Below are 21570 nucleotides of genomic sequence, written 5' to 3'. Positions count from 1 at the left end.
AATTTAGTTTAATTTGACTCTGAGTTCTTGCAACAATAACTGGAAAAGTTCCCAATTGTCTTATAAACAGAAATACATTTGTACAACGACGTCAACAAAACACTACGAAAAGCTACTGGAAGATACTTAAAGTGAAAAAAATATATATATAAGATTACCTGGGGTACTCTGTCAAATACTTTGCTTTTTTGTTGCCTCTCGACCAACTTAGCTCCGCCTCGGCTTGTTTGAATCTTAGGTTTTCCGACTCGTGAAAAGAGATCGCTCAGTGATAAATGAAGTCTTTCTCTGCTACTTTCCTTTTTGTTAACCAAGTTGTTTCTCTGATCTCCGGTCTCTGGTCTCACTCGTAATTCTTCGTCTGATAAAACGCTCAAGCTACTTGAAGAATCACCTTTACCAACAAAAAATGATGGACGAGTCACATCTTTCAGCGGAATAACTCTGTTTTCGTCATCGTCGCTGTTTGCCAAAAGTTCTTTATCCTCGCCAAAGAGGTTGCATGAGCCATGACCACTGAACAGGGAGGCAAGTGAGTCTCTACGTTTCATCATCTGCTCCCAAAGCTGCCATTTTAACAGTTTTCTGGAAACTTTTCCTTCAACTTTCTCTCCGCTTTAGAGGAAATCCCATTTCAAAGAAGTCACGGCTCCAGCAGAGGCTCAGTTGCAAATCTTTGCATGGTTCCAAAAGTAGAAGTACTATTTCGAGCTTTAGTTTATGTTAAAACTATTCTAGACTTTTCATTTTGAGCTCAACATGTTTTATGACGACTTTTCTTGCTTTTTGCATTGTCGGGCAAACAGTGCCAAATTTCCAGGATCCCGGATGTTGTAACCTTTTCTTGGCGGCCGAATTTTTGAAGAAAAATTAGAAAACAATAACACTTGCTAAACAGATTGGATCGTTTTGAATTTGAGTACTTGCTGTAATAATGTACGAGATGACGGTAAATTTATCTATAAACGGAAATCTGGCATTTGCGACTGACCTAGGGCAGGGAGTAAAATTACATCGCGCAGGCCTGGATCGAGTTATAATTTTAACGAAAGCTTCTGTCCTCAGCCTTAAACTTAAAGCAGATCTAAATCACAGGAAATAGAACAAATGTCGACAAATAACAGCTAATAACAGGAGCAGGAAGTACTAAAAGCCAGCGAGGATAGTGGCAATGGGTTATACAATAAATAAAGCTAAACCGTTGGCACAAATTTAACGTAAAGGAATTCAGAAATTCCTTCAATAGCTGTCTGAGACCTCTTGTGACTATTTCCCTATAACTTAAAACGCTTTGCTGGATATGAAAAACTTTCTGATATTTTCTTGAAGTTTCCGTGTCTTCCGGAAAAAAAATGAAAAACTGAGAAATGAAGTGAAAAGTGCATACCATCCACCCATTGAATCAGGCGCGTTTTTTTCTTTCTTCCGCTTTTGACGTATGTGCATGCTCGAGGCTGAGGGTCGGTCGAAGGGCAAGCGAGCTATTACATATGTTATGCCAGTTGTATTTTAATGATATAGCAACACAAGACCTGACGCTTCGGTAGTTTCACGCTGAATACTCTATATGCCGCGTATAAGTCTGTACATAGCTTACTTCATTGCCTGTCCGTGGCTGGCGTTGAGATCCATTGGAGGTAAGTGAAAGAACAGTTTCTAATATACCGTCGTCGAATTAAGACATCGTCGTAATTCGATGTCTATACTATACAGCAAGGTAGTCGGATCGCATTTGGTGGCGTTTCGAAAGCCATCAAAATCATCTCCATTAACTTTGATGGACTGATTAGTGGCTCTTTATCACGTTTTATTCGGCAACGCTGTTATGTTACTATTAAGTAGTAAATACGGTATCAGTTTTGGACCAAACACATTCGTAGCAAACTGCCTTTGGTAACAATGGCAGCTGTAACGTCCGATATCACAAACATCACGAGGAGGGATAAATCAATATCCAAAGCCCCAGTCACTGAGCTGTTGCTGTGTTTAACTGATCACAAAAGAAACTATTACAAAGAAGATTCAGTCATTTAGTAGTGATTTTCTTTTTGCCCGTTATTCTGTTCTAACTTTGAGACGTTACTTCGCTTTTGGATTACACCAACATGTCGGTTTATTGTGGCAACAAACTTGCAAGTTCTGTGTTAGGGATATTGATGTCGCCAGTAGCCATTGACCCAGAGTGCATTACGATTGGGACAGCTTTTGGAAAACAAGTTCCGCTGTTCTATTCGTTTAGTTGTGCCAAACATTCTTTATCATGTTTATGCCGTAATTGTCTGTCCGCATGCTGGCTTTATGTCACGTTAAAGCGGACACAGTCACGCTATATTTTGGAAAACACGCGAGACCCCATTGAGGGTTTTTCGCCATATTGCCGGCAGTGAAAAGAAAGGCAGAAACTGTGCTATAGTATTTAATGTCCTCTGTACATTTTTCTCTGAAACCATCTCAAAGTTTGCCAGAAAATTTACATATAATAATATATGTCTAAGGGACTATAATAATTAAACTTGTTTCTAAACCTACCTTCCTAAAAATAGTTAAATTTCACGACTATTAAACCTATCTTAAAAATTGAATAGTATAAGTGAAGACATTGATCGACATTCTTAATTGAAATGACAGTTAAACATTTACACCTGAAAGCAACTGATAGGAACGTTGCCTGTACATCTCGTACACGTGTGGAAAATGAATAAATTAGCAAGTTGTGTGCCATTATTGTCATTGTTATGTAAATTTTGACATGTCACTGATGCCAGAGGACATCAAAACTTCGTTCAATATTTCACTTATAACATCCTTGATGTGCATCCAAAATTAATTCTTTTAGCAAAAGTTAAAGCCATCGATCTATTATTTTAGAGGTCGCGGTGGCAATTCAAATAGTGCACTCGGTTTAACTGTACTCTCACAAAACAAGTCGTAATCATGGCTCACACGGGATCCAGTCTATATTAACTGAATTAAAGCTAAACTTGCGTCTAACTCTCCTAGGTATAACGAAGATGAGAAATAAAAATTTATTTTAGCAGTTTATAGGGGTTGTAGCAGAGCACTGCGCGTTTGCTGACGTTTGCAGGGAATATTGGTCTTTCGCAAAACGAAACTGTATTCAGAGAAAAGAAAAGCTCTCAGCGGTCTCGCCTTGCAAGGGATATAATAGAACCAATTCACCTTTTCTGACGTCATCTTGTTTGGGGGGCAAACATGGCAAAAATTACAGTAAATGCATGGAGAAAGGCGAATCTAATGTCTAACAACTCACGAAAAATTCGAGTTCTTAAGTATTTATGAATTAAAAACCAAAGATAGTAAGTAAAAAAATTACTGATCACATTTGAGGGAAATAGCCTCACTAGAAAAGCCACAATTAAGGTTTTCATTTTTCCATGTATTTGTTTGTAAATGCGAGTCACAGAAAAAAAAATTAGGAAAAAATTAGAGACATTCATATGAAAAATTGAAAGTGCAATTCCTCGTCTCACAGCAAATTTATGTTCCTCAAATTTGACCAAAAAAGCCTTCTGCTCGTCATGGTTTGTTTTTAACGCATAAAATACTCAGAAAGTCAATCACTCTCAACTTATTGGGCATGGAACCTTTAACTTTTCCCATACATTTACTGAAATTTTTGCTGTGTTTGCCCCCCAAGCAAGATGGCGTCAGAAACCATGAAAAGGTCTATTCAAGATTTATTTTACTAAAAGTCTGTTTCCTTTCATTAACTTAGCTGTGACCACGCTAACATGGCCAGCGGGAAAATACGGTTTACCCAAAGCAAACGTTGGTTGTCCAGTGTCAACGAATTCTAAATGGGTCACAGGGTGGAGGTATGAGGACACCGAGGATGAAAACCCAAGAAATATTAAATCTGCAAGTTTTCATTTAGGCGCGATTGTAGACGCAGATATTAACAGGACTTTTTGCATTAAGATGAGCGACATCAAAAAGTCGTCTGTCGAGTGGCCAGAAGGTTAGTAGCTATGTAACTATAGTAACTAACATAAACCATTGTCACCGTGAATATATCAAGTACATACATCCTACATACATACACTTTATTTCAACTCGAAGTATCAGATTAGCTCCATTGAGCTAATATCTTCGAGAAAGAAAAATTAATAAATCAATTTAAGTATTACAATACATATTAACTAGAACGTAAGATAATAAAAGTTCATTTTCTTGATGGCTATCTTGAACTGTTTTAGTGATGTTATTGTTCTCTTACTGTCTGGGAGCGAGTTCCACATTTTTGCAGCTTGGTATCGGATACACTCGAGTCCATAATTTGTTGTTCTCTGGGTAAAGGCAGTATGTCATTTCCCAGGGGAAATTCGGAAGAAGGTTGCAGAGCAGAAGGTCTATTCTTTAGGCTGGGAACATTTTAAACATTCCTTGGGGGACGATGTTTTCAAAAAGACTTCATGTCATGTCATGTCATGTCTCGGATAGTTCCTAAATTAAGACACAGGTGCTGAAGAAATTGTTTAAGTATGATAAGACTTCCAAAATCATTAGTACGCCAGGATCAATGCATTGCATCGTATCACACACTCAACTTTTCTGATAGCTTTTGAGCAAGAACAAAATAGAGCGAGAATTCCGAAAGTTGACAGACAGACGTATCCTGTTTCCACGCAACGTCTACTGAAAATAGCGCGGTGGGCTTCAGTGACAATGAAACAAGAACTATCGGCTTTTTGCAATAAATAAAGACAACAAGCTAAGTATTGCAATTTTTAACTTGACGTGTTTGGTTATTTCATTCAGGTCAATATTGTATCTACAAGAAAGGTAATTGCCCCAAAGGACTCAAAGAAGGTTACATACACTGGGACGATGAAACAGATAAGAACATCAACGACAAAGGAGGAACACTTCCTGATGGCATATACGACGGGGACACCCTGATCTACTATTGTTGTAGAACGGACGGAGACAAATTTAAGCCTATGCCCCTCCCCCTAATCAGTCCTTTTTACCTCAAGGCATATAACTCGTCAGAGTGCCAGCGCGTGCAAGGAGCGATCTCAACTGAGGAGTATATACGATACGACACAGAAGATGAATCAAACATAGACAAACAGAATGGAAGTTATCCGTACGGAGGAGGAATTAATAATCACAACATCTCCTACTGTTACTATAAGAGTAAGTTTTGTAATCTATAGTTAAGGATTAGAAAACATCTTCCGTGTTCCTATCGAGTTGTAGTTCTCTTATTGGCTGCGCTGCTCACGGTCTATTCTGTTGTAGATAGTGAGTAGCCCAGCGGTGGACGGCTATTACCAAAATGACGGACGCTTCTTTGCGTTTTCCAAGTGTCTGCGAAGAGAATTTAGATAGAGTTTTGAATGACCAGTTGATTTATACTAAACCAATAAGATTATTCGCTCTCGATTTCTATGCGTGATGGTTGACTCAGACTCCGCCCTCGTCAATTACCACGTGATAGAAATCTCGACCTTGTAATCTAATTGTTAAATGGAAACACGATTTTAGACCAGTCAGAGCGCGTATTATCTTTGGGCTATTTCTAAATAAAGTATATAGCACAAAAGCGTGCAATATCTATCGATTCTCATCAGTAAGTGACGCATTGTAGTTCTCCAAGAGTTTCCAAACAAACTAGGTTTGATTTCCACCGCTCTCTCCCAACAGGTTTACGTGCCCTTCCGAGAAGAGAGTTCGGGGAGGAGCGCGGGCGCCTTTCCCGGACAGCAGTTGGTAATCGAGCCTACAAACGACATTATCCAATCAAAATGTAATGCGAGCTCGTTAAGTTTGATACAACCAGTTGTCGTCACCGTCACATGTTTATGTTGCTTAGCAACTGCTCTGACCAAAACAACCGGCTCGGCTGATTTTCTGAGACGGGATTCTCACAGTATTAACTGCTGCGGCAAAGGTTCTCGAGCGAGGACTGGTGCATGAACCAGCGCAGACTCGTTCTCTGGGCCTTCTTGATTTGTAGTTCCAGAAAAGATTGAACCTGAGAATGAAAGAGTATGTGGAGAGAGGTGCTGGCCCTTTACGTGCTCTCTCATACATTTTTTACTCTAAGAAAATAGCCTAAAGGAAATACGCGCGCTGATTGGTTTAAAATCGTGTTTCTATTTAACAATTAGATTCGCTCTCGATTTCTATCGCATGATAGAAATCGAGAGCTCATAATCTAATTTTTTAATAGAAACACGGTCCATGTTTTCTATTACTTGATTAACATTTCGTATCATTAACGGGAATGGAAATTAGCTGGCAGTCCAAATAGCCCAAAATCCTGAAACCATCCTCATCTAGTCTACTTCTCACAGGTATATGAAAAGATTATTTGCTGTTTTTCGTGTTTTTGCCAGGTTGCCTCTACACATACAGCTTGGATAACAGCGAAAATGTAAAAGAGTTCGTCTCTCCGAAGTTTTTCGGCGAGGGATTCCCGTATTCGCAGAAGTGCAAGTGGCGATTTGTTGTTCAGCAGAACAACAAAATCCAAATTGATTTTCTTGAAGCAAATCTTGAGGGAGATGACACGATTGACATTCACAATGGGTGGAACAGTGGCTCATTAGTTGGTAACATTAAATCTACAAAACGGCCAGAGGCTGGTGGCTACTTGTCCCAGGGCAATGTTATTACTCTAGAGTTCGAATCAAAGGCACCCGGTCCTTCACGAAAACGTTCCCGCGGCTTCCGTGGAACCTTCAAAGTCACTGGTAGTAAAGGTGAGTTTCACTTTTGGTAAGATTACTATCGTATGGCCTCGCTGTGCAGGCATGAAGACGTTTTAGACGTTTTTGAGAAAACTGTTATTAGTGTAGGCGCGCGCGTTTTTATATTAAGAATTGTCTCCGGTTCTTGATCAGTTACATCACGGGGGTATGATTCCAACTCATTTACAGAAACTCTTTTCTCAAGATGCAAATGTTAGAAACGCTGGTTACATTTGTGAATTTAACAATTGCTGTTAGATTAGTGAGTGAGTCATTCAGATTTAGTATTTCGCTGATTAAGGCCCAGGCGTGCATTTGACTCCTCCGTTAAAAGGGTGCAACTTTGAAATTAGGCCCTTGTGCCAAAGATGACTTTTGCACATTCAATTTGTCGCGCGCACAACCAAATTTCTTCTTGCTCTTTTTGTCGCGTCACGCTCGACGGACTAAGGAAAAATCATAGTTCCAATTATCGTCTTTGCCAGATTTCCTTGGAGCAAAGCTTCAGAATTTTATTGTCCAATCAGAAATCTGTCACGCCAACATTGTCCAATCTGAAATCTGTCACGTCAACATTGTCCAATCTGAAATCTGTCACGTCAACATGTCACCGTCAGAAATATAGCCATCAGTAGTGTGACATGTTGTTCAGCAAACTCCCTACCGAATACTACAGGCTCATTATTTCTCGGGGGCGGTATTTTTAACTGAATTGTACGTCATACTGACTCGTGAGGCAACTGAAATTTGCTTTCCACTCACGTCTTATTAAATTTACCATCACACTTGTATTTTAGAAGTGGGTCCTGCCTGGCCAAATGGTACATATGGTCTGCCTCGCCCCAGTCTTGGCTGCCCTCTGTCAAACGCACCCGATTGGAAAACTGGTTGGAGATTCCAAGACACCGAAGACACCAATCCCAACAACAGAAAATCCGACAGCTTTCACATGGATACTGTGGTCGATAAGAGTGCCATAAACAAAACTTTCTGTATCGCTACACAGAAAGAGGGACCGGTGTGGCCAGAAGGTGAATATTAAATTGGCCTATTAGCAGGCTTCGGCTGGAAGGGTCTGACCGCAGCTGAAAGGGCCATGTAGGAACTGGCTACGAGTGAATTGGCCGAGGGAGAATGAGTACTCTTTCTTCTCGCTTTCTCTTTGCCCCTCTTTGATTAGAGAACCTGTTCACAGACTAATGTTAAATAATTTACAGATGTTGCAATCATAGCTAAGCCAAGTAAGATTTGGTTCAGTTTTGAAGCCGTTTCGTTCATAGTAAATAATTACTCTATCAAAAGCCTGTTGAAAACTGTTATGAACAGCGATTCGTACGTATACAATCTGCAAAATATACCACACACCAAAGTCTTCCCTTATTACACACTTAGTGGTCCGATAATTTGTTCCTTAGAACATGATCGACGCAATTTTGCAACTTCGTTCCCAGGGTCTATCTCCTCTTGGAATGAGGTTAGCAATTTTGTGGTAAAATATGCCTTGAATGTACAACAAGTCGTTTTCGTAACTGCGCATTTCCACAAAAGCGTTTGACTATCATACAATAGATGTGCTCACTTTTGGTTTCTTTTTGTGAGGTCAATACTGCATCTACAAGAAAGGCGCTTGTCCTGAAGGATTCTCAGAGGGGTATATATTCTTCGACGATGAAAACCACAAAAATCTAAACGAGAAAGGAGGTGCACTTCCTGACGGCGTATACAACAAAGATACAAACATATCCTACTGCTGTCGAACAGATGGGGACAAATTGAAGCCCATCACCCTCCCTGTGATGAGTCCTTTTTACCTGATGGCTTACAACACGTCTGAATGTCAGCGCGTCAAGGGAGCTCTCGCCACAGAGGAGTTCATACGACATGACAATCAAGACACCGACAATAGAGACTCCATGAACGGAACTCATCCGTTCGAAAAAGGAAAGTCAAACATTACAATTATGTACTGTTATTATGAAGGTAAGTACAGCCAAAGATCTAAAACTGTTAAATTAAAGTAAGTTTTAGATGCCTGTGGTATAACCATTAGAAATCGCATTTATCCAACATCTGACCAATCACAGCAACGGCGAAAAGCCGTAATGAACCAATCGCAAGAAGCAACAATACTAAGCGTAAAACATGTAACTGGCGTCAAGCGCGGGAAAACATACAACGGCGTCAAGCGCGGGAAAACGCACGCGACGCAAGTGTCGCGATTGGCTTTGTGTTTTCTCCTGATTGCGGATTGAAAAATATTTGTATTGTTTGATTTGTTATATATATTAGGCCAGACTGCACGAGTTTTTAGTCAATTTAAACCCTCAGCAAACGCATTGTCTCGCACCACCAAGGAGATGTACACAAATTGTTCTAGGGGTTAAAAGTTAGATATAGGGAGGGAGGATTTTGGAAATGTTTAGGTCTATTCTGAGACTCCGCTTTGTCTCTCGAGCAGCCTGTCACTTCACCATCGGTGAGAAATCTCAAGAGTTTATGTCACCAAACTACCTCACAGATGGCTACCCTAATTCTCAGTTCTGTTCATGGCGGATCCTGGTGGAGAAGAAAACCCCGCCAACTGAACAGATTCTAATCAAGTTCCCTGAGTTTCACTTACAAAAGGGTAAAGATGGAGATAAAGTGAGGATCTACAGTGGATGGGACGATAGAGAACCTATCCTCGCGGAATTCAATGGGAATAGTCCCCCTCCTGCCAAGGGTGTGGCATCGAAAAGCCACGTGGTGTACGTTGTGTTCACATCTGACTCACAAGGCAAATCGAAAGGCTTTAGAGGACTCTTCCTCAATCAAAGTAAGTGATGAAAGAGTATTGTTAACAAGCAAAGTCAGCAAACACTGGAAGAAGCAAGTGAATAGCGACAGTATTTACCAGCATGCCAGGCCAGCGGCTTTGTTTTGTCTGCTAATTTATAGTTTACCTGCCAAGTGCCCACGCGTAAGGTTTTAACTAATATTGACTACTGTTAACTAACTGTTTTTAGTAATGTTTACACAAAATTATCATAAGATTTAGCGCATTCCTAAGTCAGATAAGTAAAGTAATATAAACAATGTAATGTAGGAGTTCTTCAGGTAGTGAAGCGTAGCATAGTGTTAGATGGGATAGGGTCGGTAGGGTAGGGTAGAGTGGTTTAAGTAAGGGTAGGGTAGGGTAGGGCAGTCTAGGGCAGGGTAGGGCAGGGTAGGATAATATAGGGTCGAGCAGGGTGGGGTCGGGCAGGATAAGGTAGGGTAGGGTACAGCGTGGGGTCATGCACATGTCGTGTTTTGTTGATGTAAGGGAATGTCATGTTAAGGTGCCACCAATAACCCAGCAGAAGAAGAATAAAACGCTCATGTTTTGAAATCTGATTTGCAGAGTACAATGACGAATCTGTGCCAAAAAAGCCGATAACACTTCCTGTTGAAACAACTCAGCCAACTACAGGTGAGAGCTATATATGTGTTCTTTCATCTTTCACATCAGAATAAGCAGATAGCATGCATATATTTAACAATTATTCCACGAGCGTGCTTTGGATATGAGATGAAATATAGAAAAACTCCACTAAAATAAAAATAAAAACGTCCCCTAAAATCACTCCTACTCTTACCATATTTGTAGAGCATGATATAATGGCTCATAACCCATGATGGCTAAGCCAATGAAAACTCTCGTATTGCTTTATCCAACGATCCAGTTTTCAATAACTGGTGATAGTTAGAAGCCCTAAAACATCTCGAGAAAAACGTGTCTATGACTGATTATAAGATCTTAGTTGTTTTTAGGAGCTTATAAGTAAATACTTAAGAATAAAAATTAAAAAAAACATGTCCATCTGGTTCCCGTCTTAGTTATATCAAGATTTAGTATATAGCACACAAGTGAATTGTGCTTTTCGCGCGCTCTGATTGGTTAACTCGGAGGTGATTAGCAAGTACTATTCACCTCGGAGCAGCCGGCGCGAGAGATTTTAAAATTTCCGACCGCTTGTCACACATTAAATAACGTTTTGATCCGGTAATTATTCAGCTTGTGTGGTATATACTAAAACAATTATTCACCTCAGTGTCGGTGAAAGTGATGAATATTTACCTCCACTTCGGTGAATAATTGTTTATTATTAACTGTACTCCGTAGAGGACAAATAACGCGAGACGCATAAAATATGCCGTGGTACCACACACTATAAAATGTGTAATACGATCTATGTATTTCTTATTTTGTTCCATCATAGCAAATACGAGCAAAATATCAACAGCGAACAACACAGCACCCACAGCACCCACAGCACCCACAGCACCCACAGCCGGTGAGTTTTGTTTCTTTGTAGACAACTGACAGGCACGCAATGCGTAAACAGTCGTACAAGTACATATGCTGAAAAATCAAATGAACTGATGCGCACCAGATGGAAGGAATTTCCAGGGATCAGAACGCTGTTTTCTCATGAGCAAGAATTTTATGTCTCAAGTCAAGTTATAAAAAAGTTTCAGGAGAGAAAAAAAGGGCAAAATGTTGAAGTAAAGTGCTCCATCAAATAATAGTGGTTTTCAATTAATTGAAATCTTATCTATCTTATTTAACCATATCATGCTAAGCCAATCAGATCTCGAGGGAAAACTTTGCTTCGCTTCTCGGGCAAATATTTGTTTTAAGAGCCTCAAATTTCTGCGGGGCAACTATCAGCCGATAGTTCCTCGACAGAAACACTCTATTGTTTAAATAGAAATCTTCAGTCATAATCTAATTGTTTAACAGAGGCGTGTAAACGCATAACTTAAGGCAACGAAAAATTGGTTACTTTTGAAAGACACGCGAAACTGTCCTATTTTTTTTTTATATTTTACCAAAGGCAAAAAAACTGGCGCCAAGTCCTCCGCTCCTGTCGGCGTTATAATTCCTGTAGTAATCGCAGTTGTGATCGTGGGTGCAATGGTCTCTGTGTACTGCATAAGACGGAAAAGAATGGAAGAGAGAGTTCGGAGAACATTAAGCCAGAGCAAGTTGGCAACAGTTAGCAACGATAGCTACGCTTATCGGGACCTAGATACACAAGACGACGGCTTTACGGAAGAAATACAAGACATTTTCCCTTCATCCTAACTTATCTTTTGATCAGTTAAGTAAACCAGATTGAAAAAAACTGGACATAGTCATTTGAATTGCATAATCTTATGGGAGCCTGGGAATAGTTGAGCCTGCAGTTCTTAGGACGTTGCTAAGAAACACGACGTAGTTGGCGCGGGAAATATTTGAGTTTGTTGTGTTATTTGATTGGCATGTATTTGATTGGCATGTATTTGATTGGCATGTAAGGATCGAGAAGACTTCGAATGCTTCACGGAAGATTTGCGGCATTTACAGCAAATCGGACCTCGACCTAGGACGCTAGAAAGCTCAATATTAGAACCACTTCGCGAATCAAGCTGAAACAGTTCATGTTAATGAATCAATGTGACTAGATTTGCCTGTTTTGAATAGGACTTCGTTTGCTTCGTTTAAATCTTAGTCGAAAAGAATAAATTTCCAGGACAATGTAAAGATCAATGTTAGGAATAGTTTTATATTCATTCCCTACTGCTTCTGTGATAAATGACTTGAGTCAAGACTTTCCTTTCTCACAGTATAGCTAGGAAAAAAAGGCAGCGCATCCAGGCTTTTCCACAAATACCACGTAATATCGCCTTAATATCTTTTCAGAAATTCTCAAAAATCTTCTAAATATCACAAAACATTTTCTAAATATCTCAAAAAACCCTCTAAAGATCTCTAATTTTGTCTCAAAAATGCACTGATGTTAAATCACTTAGGCCAAAATTTTCTTGCAGTAGTAAGAGTTGAGGAAGAAGATTCAAGCAATTCGATGTTAACAGCACCCTCCATTTCGGAAAGTTGCTGCGTAAGTGCTTTTAGTGATATGGAATATATATATCAAGTGGGAAATCATGGAACTGGATTGTTTCTGGCTTAGAACTGACTATTGGTTCAAGAAAATAGCGAAGAAAACACAGGGCTCAGCCTAAAAAGCTATGAATATTTCTAAATATCCCTAAATTTTCTAAATATCTTAGCATTTCCTAAACATCTTGGGAACTTCTTATAAATATCCCCCAAAAGATCCGGATATTCAAGAAGGACTGCGGACTAAGGCTGAGAACTTCTCTAATTTTATTTTTCTATAACAATTGTTAGTTGAACCATTTTGCTAATTTTAACACCGTTTTGTCTTTAATATATTAACAAAGGGGCGGAAAATAAAATAAGCAAATATTATAGTAGTATTCTTTAACAGATCTTCCAAAAACTACAACAAAATATGATAATTAAAGCGAATGTTTGCTTTCCGTAGATAAATGATTATGAAAGAGTAAGAGGAAAAATCAACAATTAATTTAACAAATGGTAAACGCCATAGCGTGCACTATTGTTGGACCAGGTTTTCGTAGGGAATTAGCTTCCCAGTCCAACACTCTTCAGGATGGTTACTAATCAACACTCACCAAGTATGGTTGGCTCTGGATTTAATGTTTAACTTCAGCTTCACATCATTTTTCAACACCAGCTTTCAGCAATCTCTAAAACTCTCTCTCTCTTTTTACAGTTTTACAACTCTTTTTGTTAGCTAGTTTACAGGAAGTTATCTAACGCTTTACATCAGTGCTAAATTAAGCTAAATCTACCACTCTAGGTGTGGATTTCCAGGCACAGAACCAATGGAGGGTATCGGTGGTTACCTCAGTAAAACTTCAGTAATAATTAAACGTGCTTTTGACTAGACGGATTGGTTATGGGAATGAATAGCTAATGAGATAGACGAGAAAGGGACATTTTGGGCTAGGTCGAAATCTAGCGAAGCGTTCAAAGGTCTGAGTAATGAAAATAAGATCATAGCCTTGTCTAGTGACGCGCAACGCGCGGGCGACTAAAACAACAGGTGGAAAGCTAAAACTGGCAGGTGCCTAAAAAGTACTAGTGAAAGGTAACGGATATCTAGCATTGGTTCTCGCTGTTCGATGGATATATTTTACTTCTACTTAAATTATAGTTCTACAATCAATTAGCGTATGAGAGAACTAAGACAATATCGAGAATCCTAATTGGATTACGGTCGCGCTTACAAAAATAACTGACAGGTAGGTGAGTTACGGGTGGCCGTAACGCCCAACTTAGTTTCCAGTTTACCAACGTTATCTTTTTCCATGATAAACCCTCGAATTCGTTTTAAAATATCCCAAGACAATAATTTATATCTGTAAGTATTATAAGTTTCCAACACCAAAAATAAGTTTCCCTTATTGTTTAAAGTAGGAAATAAATAAATATGTGTAACGCATCATTGCTTGCATTTTTATTGTTTAACACTATTGAGTTATGGATGCACGCGGGAGGTTGCTAAGCACGAAAGAAGCGTAAGAGTCGCACGAGGCGATAGCCGAGTGCGACTCTAGCTTCTCGAGTGCTTAGCAAACCTCCCAAGTGCATCCATAACTCAATAGTGCACGCTATGGCGTTTACCATTTGTTTTATAACATAACATTGAGACATTGGAACAACAGAAGTCCTTTTATTGAGCTACATCACAAAAAAATGTTCGTGTAGTCTTGCATGACAAGAGAAAACAAACACGCGAAAATTCATTCATGACAACCGACTGCACACCAGTAACTCGATAAAGTTTCATCTTCAGACAACTGTGAAGACAGTTTCGCATTTCTAGCAGAAGGACGTCGGCCATTACTTTGGAATCAATGTCTGTCAAAAGATTTGCTTTGTAAACATTAGCACACACGTCAGCAGCGTACACCCATGGGCAAATAGTAGACGCTAAATTAATCAATCAGAGCGCGCGCTTTGCTCTAGTTATGTTATAATTGCACATTGTAGACCGCACAAAGTTCATCAATTTGTATACTTTCAAAATAAAGGTCAGCGTTAACGACAATTTAGAATTATGATGTGTAGCAAAATAGGAATAAATTGCTATTCTGGTGTAATTCTGTACTCCAAAACCAAAGCACTTTGTTCGAAATTTGGGACGGAACATTACTTTTTTTTTAAAGGGAGAGTTGGGCAATTTTGGGGGCCATGAAATGTTTTTCTCACCTTTAGGATGGGCATGAATTTTTTGGGTGGGCAACAGCTTGTGCAATAATTTTTTACATTAAAAATCAAAATAATGATGGTATAAAGCACTTGCTCGATTTTTTCCCCATATCTCCTTTTGCACGATTTTTTTCCAGCAGTTGTTGCTGTGCAGGAACTTTTTTGGAAATTGCCCACGCACTCACCCCTCAAAAAAATAATGCTCCTTATTATATCTCTCAGTTAGTACGCGCGCTGTGATTGGTCAATTTAGCGGGCCGTATTCTACTGTACGGCCCGCTAAAATTTAAAGCCGTTATTGCTGCCCAAATGTTTCGTGATTTACCGCCAAGTTTTCTTAACTTTTTTAGCAAGTAAAAAAGGGTACTTACAGTACGGACCTCGAACTCGGTTAGTAAGATGTATATTGTTAGGACAGTTACCGACTCGCGTAGCGGAGTATTTTTGATGAACTTGGAGGTGTTTGGAAATGTGGTCAAAAACGGTCTTGAGTGTTTGACATATCCTCTCCATAGAAACTAAAAATAGGGAGAAAATCGTAACAATCTATGCCAATGAAGATCAGATATCCAAACACTGTCACAGTCACGATTTGCTTTGTTTAAACTTGATGAACACTGAATTACATGTAGTGAGTTTGCGAACTCAGATTATACAATCTGTTTTGGAATTTCAATGTTTTATTTTTCGCCCATGATTTGTTAAACTACTGACGTTCGTGTGACGTAAGCCGAGGTAAACAAGCGCCGCGATCTTTTCCCTGAAAACACACGAACTATAGTAATGACCGGACGTCAAACGATTGAAAAATAAACTTATAAATATTTTAAACTGTAAATTAGAACTATTGACGTTTATGATATCTTGCGTGATTCAGCAAATTTTGCTCTAAAAGTGTTAACGACCTCTTAAAACTTATGTTTACTGTTTAAATTCAAGTGAAACTCAAAAGCACTGCTGTATTTTTCTGCCTTTGCATAAACGCCATAGCTTTGCAAAATTCTATCAAAGCGTAAGCGTTTTGTCAAGACGAGGGAAGAAAAATCTTGGCTTTTCTTCCACATTTTGTGCCAAGGTTAGGCTTTTTACCCATGCCCACCAGTGTTGACACAACATGTACAAAGTGTAGATTGCTGACCTCATTGTGCATAAATATTAAATTTAACAGATTGCCATCCAAAAACAGAATTGTTTTTTTCTTGGCCGCTAATTGTTATCGTGGGAAGAACTAACTACGCGCTCTCCAAAGGCTAAATCCACGGAATACATCATCTGGCAAGAATAGTAATGAGAAAGATGAAGCAATATTTGTTCCTGGTTTTACCACGCAAATAAGTTCCTCATTGTCAGAGTGGGAGCCGGAGGTTTTCACTCGCAGAATTCTTTTTAGTCTGAAGGCCAGAGATCGTGTTTACGAAAGCCTCCGTCCAAACCAGCTTTAAGAACACTTGTTACATCCCTGTAGCCAGGTGGGGGGAGGTGTGGGTTACATGGGGGCTTATACGTTATATATAAGCTATATCAGTATGTGCAGAGGCAAAGGGGATGGTTTTTTAGCATCTTAGCCCGATAAGGCGAAAGATTTAGAACATTTTGTTCTGAGATGGGGAAGGTTTCCACTGTGGTTCGCACTTTGGCTCTCCCTTCCCCCCACCCCCCGGGAAAAAATCCTCAATTCAACTACAACCAAGGTTACAGTTGAAAAAGGAAAGAAAAGACGGTGACTAGACTTTTTTTGTTATTATCGTCTCTAAGCTGCGACTGTAAATTATAGCATGTGCTTTGTAACATTGGAGTAAATTTATAAAAAACATGTGGCCGCTTTAGCAGAAGAAGTAACCTTGGATTCAGTAAAGCACACTCTCTCTTTGTCAGAAATAAATGCAAATTTCCTTCACAGGCTTGTAATTTTCTAAGCTTGTAAATCAATTTACATATTCATCAAGTTATATTTGAAGTGAACCGCTGCCAAAAGTTGCGACTCAAACTGTGAAGATTTCACAAAAAGAAACAGCAACAAAAACACGAGAACAGAAACACGCAATGGAAATCCATCTGTGCATTAAGTCTTAGTTCTGTATATTTAGGGGCTCGTTTGGCTCGGCAGTGGGTGAAATGAAAGAAGGAGGAATAATCTTTATCTAATATTCAGTGGCACGTTAGGTTCGGCGGTGGATGCGCCGAGCTTTTCTGTTAACAAAGTAGCAAACGATCCAAACGAGCCGGCTCGATTAATGGGTGGTGAAAGATAGCCATATTCTGCGATTACGCCTGAGAAAATCTGGCTTCGCACGCAAAAAAAAAAAAAGAAAAAGTTTTCACTTATAAATAGTCGCAAATAAACAAAGGGCAAGAAAAAAGTGGTTCACTAGAAGAACATTAACATTTTGGGACTGCACTTTCCTGCTGAAACAATTTTCTGTGCTGTCACACACGGACTAAACATCTCCTTAACCCACCCCCGTGAAAGACTCATGGCACGAAAAAATATTACGATCACGTTTTTCACGCACAAATCACATTGACGCGTGATAACTGGCAAGTACTGAGCGAAAATAGAGCGTTAACTCTCTCTCGCCCGTTAAAATGTATCTTGATAACAGGAAAACAACAGAAAAAGCTTAGCAAGTAGAATTCAGCGTTTGCAATAAAATTGTTCATGGCATCCACCTGCTTTGAATATATTGACACAAGCTGCTGAATGCGCGAAACTCGGGTAGAAAATGAAAAAAAAAATTCTGTTATCTGTCGATTCATCATTAAACTGGTGATAAATTAAATTTGATTAAAACGAAAGTAGAAATACTTAACGTGGAAAAACACAAAGTAATAACTTGGACGCGGCTCTGTCACGACAGACGTGATCGTTTATCTTTTAAAGCCCATATTTAGCATTTAGGTTTTTTGACAGAGTTGGGTTTTTGATCAATAATTGATCGACTTTGTTTGGCATTGGCGCCAAGTAGCCATTCAGCGCCCACGAATAACAAGGACCGCCTCGCTGAATTTACAAGCAAAAAGAAAAGCGATACACGTCTCACGCTTAGATCCCAGCTGTCCTGGGCAAGATATGCGGCATACGCGTGTTAGAAATGACTCCCCGTGCCGACATGGAGATTTGTTAACAGTAGATACGAGATTTCAGGCGTAACATCGAGAAGAAACTAGCGACAAAGAGCACAGCTCACGTTGCAGGATGATTTTTACGCAGATTTTTCGTTACCTGGACGATAGAGACGCTGAAGAGGTCCGGCGTCAAACCACTGACAATTCAGACAACTCGAAATCGCGGCCGATCGCTGATTCTCGGTTTCAAGGGGTTCCAGCGGAGAAACAAGATAACAAATTTGGGCAGATTTCTTGCAAAGGTGTTCCATGTTTACTTCCAGAAGGCAAGCAAACAAGCAGAACTAAAGCGCTGTCCAGCGCTCCACTAGCTCAAGGATTTTCAACTTTACGCGCAGATACACGCAGCAGTCCAAAGACAACAACAGTTCATACAGTTTTGCCCCCGATTGCAAAAGCACCAATAAGAACGGGCGAAAAACCGCTAGTAGTCAATGACAAAATCCCAGCAAAACTACCACCAATCGACCCATTGACAGGCAAAGCAAGACTGTGTACGAAGAAAACGAGGTCGTGTTCAAAGATGAATGGAGAACCGTTGTGTGAAAACACTATGAACGCGACACAATACCCGGGGGGACATCAACGGCGTTCGCGAACACCGCAAGATCGCGCCGGGCTACTGAACAACGATGGGAAAGTTAAGCAGGCAATTGATCTTGCCGGAGAGATGAATGATTGTCTAATAAAGGACTCGAAAGTTGTGGAGAGCTTGCAGAAAGAACGGCGGAGAACGCAGTTTTCATTTGACGATATGTCTTTGGCCAAAGTCAGCATAAAGAGTACTTTTAATCAGCGATATGCCAAAAAACTAGACAGCGAAAGTACGAAAATAGCCGAATCAACACAGGCTGATGAGATTAACGCAGAAAAAACTAGCAATTACTTAATTTCAGGGCAGTTCGAGACGAATAAGCCTTTTCCAGATAGTGAGGAATCACGCGAGCAATACAGAAAGATAGGAGATGTATACACATTACTAGCAGTAAGCGAACACAACACACAAGATGGAAGACTGTCAGTAGAACGAAACATTGAAGCCGTAAAGACTCGATGCAATAGCTCACCCTGTGTACAAAGCGCAGAATATTTACGTTTGCAAACATTCAACGCTTCTAATAATCACGTGTGTGGCTCCTTAGTAACGGAGGGAAAGAGCGAAACCATGGTTCGCTTGATTACCTTCGACAAAGGAAGACGAAATGCAATCTGCGAAGTCCTAGAAAAAAGCATTGGACCTGAATATGGTTCAAGTTTGTACGAAAAGCGGCAAAATTTAATGAGCATGTGAAGAAGGCTTTCAAGGGAAACGGGATCAAAATGAACTCATAGCCAGGTGATTTATGTGTTTTGAAACTGCAAAATTTCCGCGCTGCTTCACCACGACATCCGCTTTCAGTGTGCAAAAGACGAAAAAGCCTCGTGTCAAACTCATGCATTGAACAGGAAAAGGATGTTTTGTCGCTCAACGGAAAACGCCAACTCAATTTTGTTGACAATCGTAATTTAAGTTTTATTTTCTCGTCGCCGTTTAATGTTTTAACGCGATTTCAAGGAACGATCCGACAAATAGTTTCAAGGAAAACCGACGTTGTAAAAATAATAAAAAAAATAATGCTAAGAATTATGAAGTAATTCACTTATTTTAATGAACGGTGAGAAGATTTTGACAGAATATCCGGTGGTATAAATATAGGAGTTACTTGTGTAAAGAACTATTGGTAAAAAGCTACACCTGATCTGAATTTTAATTTGACTCTCAGAATAAATTACAGTTTAGCTCGAGGGGCTAATGATTAAATTAAAACCCGACTTTAACCAAATATAAACCCAATGTTTTAATAAGGTTTAGGTGGAAACAGGGAACAAAATGTGTGCTGTTTGGCGATGTCGGAAAATAAGTTTTGAGAAATAAAACTAAATGAAAAAAATAGCGCAAATTTGGCACATAAAAGATTAAAATAAATACAGGGAGTCTTTATCGGCAGGACGGAAGACTGGGAGTATTAAGAAAGACTAAAATGTTTATCTTCGTCGAGTACCACAATATAACACCCACGCAATTACTTGAGCAACTTCTTGCACCTAACTGAGCGAAATAATTTAACGTGCGCGTTCAGTGAATAGGTAAAACTAGGGTAAAAGTCACAAGCAGACAGGTTTGTATTGACAAAAGTAGGGCGTTCACGTCAACCATTTGGATAAAAATAAAGTTAAGTAGGCCGAAATCCGCAAAAGTAATATTCATATACGCTGGACTAAAACTCCTAACTAATAGCCTCCAAGCCGAGAGAGTTTTGTTTAAACATTTGACTAAAACCACTTGTCAAGAAGGTGGGATATACTCCCTGGCGTTTGAATCAAATTACAATAAATAAGTTAAGCAGCCAGGTATTATCGAAGTTACTTTTCATAATGCAGTTTGAATAAAAATAAAAGATAAGCACAGCAATTTTTCAAAAATGTCTGACTAATAGCATATTATATTCTGAGCGAATTTTGATTGGTTTGGCGAGTGTTTTATTCATTTTTTAAGCGTTGTTAAACTTTCTTTGTGTTCTATGACGGTAGAGCGTGGCTTTGGCCTGTTAATTTGTTCCATAAAACATAACAAACAGTAGTTTAATTTAGTCCATCTTCTAAAAATCATAAGGAAGCCAAAGCTATGAATTATTATTGTCGCCGGTGGCTCGTTGTTACTAGTGGATATAGGCGAAGCATCCAGGAGTTGTAGTTTAGTTGGGTCTTGTAAGCAGATGGTTACTCACCCGCTCACTCACTCGTAGGCGGAAACACTCTTTCACGTGTAACCGGAAGCTCGATCAATTAGCCAATCACCACGCGGATAGTATTTCGAGCGAATCAGAACACAGGCTAGAAAGTTCTGACACGCCTGGCCTTAATAGGCCCTTTGCAGCTAAGCCATCACGTGACCTACTTTTCATAAAATTATGGGCTATAACTTAACGAATGCCAGAAATGGAAAAAGCATGTCGAAAATATCAAAATGGCCAAGTTTGAGGCCCCCATCATCAGAGAATGAGATTTTATGATGGTCTGAATTTTTGAAAGAATAAGAAGATTTGTATGGAAAAATGTTGCTGGAGAGCAAGACCTTGCTCTCTCAGCCTCCCGCCCCTCTCTCGCTCTAGGGGGCGGGAGGATGAGAGACCTGGAAACGAGATTGAAAGAGTATTTAAAACCAGTACAAGTTATAAGGCCACCTTAAAATTGCTAATTTCAAACCATAGCAAAAGCGGACACTTCCGCATCCACAAATTAAAGACATTTCTACTTTGATTTCTTGAATTTCTCTCGTTTTAAAATAACCAGCGGGTTAGTAACTGGAGCCTGCTTGCGACACATACCACCTCGCACTACAGCTGCTTAAGCGAATAGCTAAGCAAATTTTTCGCCCACATTCGGGGTACAGAATCGCCAGCGTCTACTTTATCTCTTTCGAACTCATGAAACCTAATAATGCCGTCATCACTGTGTTGATTACACGAACCAACAAATCGGTACGATAATAATGGTACGCGTAATTAATACGTGAGTATACAATGAAAGCATCGCAAATATAATTGTTTTGCTTTGTTGTTGTTTTTTTCAGGT

The 21570-nt window shown here is 39.6% G+C and overlaps 2 protein-coding genes across 2 annotated transcripts; both read left to right on the top strand.

Annotated features, from left to right (window-relative positions):
• The first annotated feature begins 1497 nt into the window (after window positions 1-1497).
• LOC145467917 (uncharacterized) lies at window positions 1498-12531 on the top strand. The gene is made up of 10 exons (XM_081451550.1): window positions 1498-1637; window positions 3737-3979; window positions 4780-5160; window positions 6366-6731; window positions 7517-7750; window positions 8319-8699; window positions 9178-9534; window positions 10102-10170; window positions 10961-11035; window positions 11579-12531. The coding sequence occupies exons 1-10, from the start codon at window positions 1568-1570 to the stop codon at window positions 11827-11829; spliced, it is 2427 nt and encodes an 808-aa protein (XP_081307676.1). The 5' UTR covers window positions 1498-1567; the 3' UTR covers window positions 11830-12531.
• A 3960-nt stretch (window positions 12532-16491) lies between these two features.
• LOC145467974 (uncharacterized) lies at window positions 16492-20853 on the top strand. Its single transcript, XM_081451632.1, has one exon. The coding sequence runs from the start codon at window positions 18026-18028 to the stop codon at window positions 19244-19246; it is 1221 nt and encodes a 406-aa protein (XP_081307758.1). The 5' UTR covers window positions 16492-18025; the 3' UTR covers window positions 19247-20853.
• Window positions 20854-21570: the final 717 nt, after the last annotated feature.

The sequence above is a fragment of the Orbicella franksi genome, chromosome 14, assembly GCF_964199315.1.
Source record: "Orbicella franksi chromosome 14, jaOrbFran1.1, whole genome shotgun sequence".
Lineage (NCBI taxonomy): Eukaryota > Metazoa > Cnidaria > Anthozoa > Scleractinia > Merulinidae > Orbicella > Orbicella franksi.
Note: the sequence above shows the minus strand (reverse complement) of the source record. Positions and strands in the feature narration are given on the sequence as shown.

Excerpts from the sequence above, each read along its gene's own strand:
- LOC145467974 (XM_081451632.1), top strand. The coding sequence starts at position 18,026 with ATGATTTTTACGCAGATTTTTCGTTACCTGGACGATAGAGACGCTGAA.
- LOC145467917 (XM_081451550.1), top strand. The coding sequence starts at position 1,568 with ATGCCGCGTATAAGTCTGTACATAGCTTACTTCATTGCCTGTCCGTGG. Across the intron at positions 5,161-6,365 it reads CTCCTACTGTTACTATAAGA|GTTGCCTCTACACATACAGC; the intron begins GTAAGTTTTGTA and ends TGTTTTTGCCAG. Across the intron at positions 8,700-9,177 it reads TATGTACTGTTATTATGAAG|CCTGTCACTTCACCATCGGT; the intron begins GTAAGTACAGCC and ends TCTCTCGAGCAG.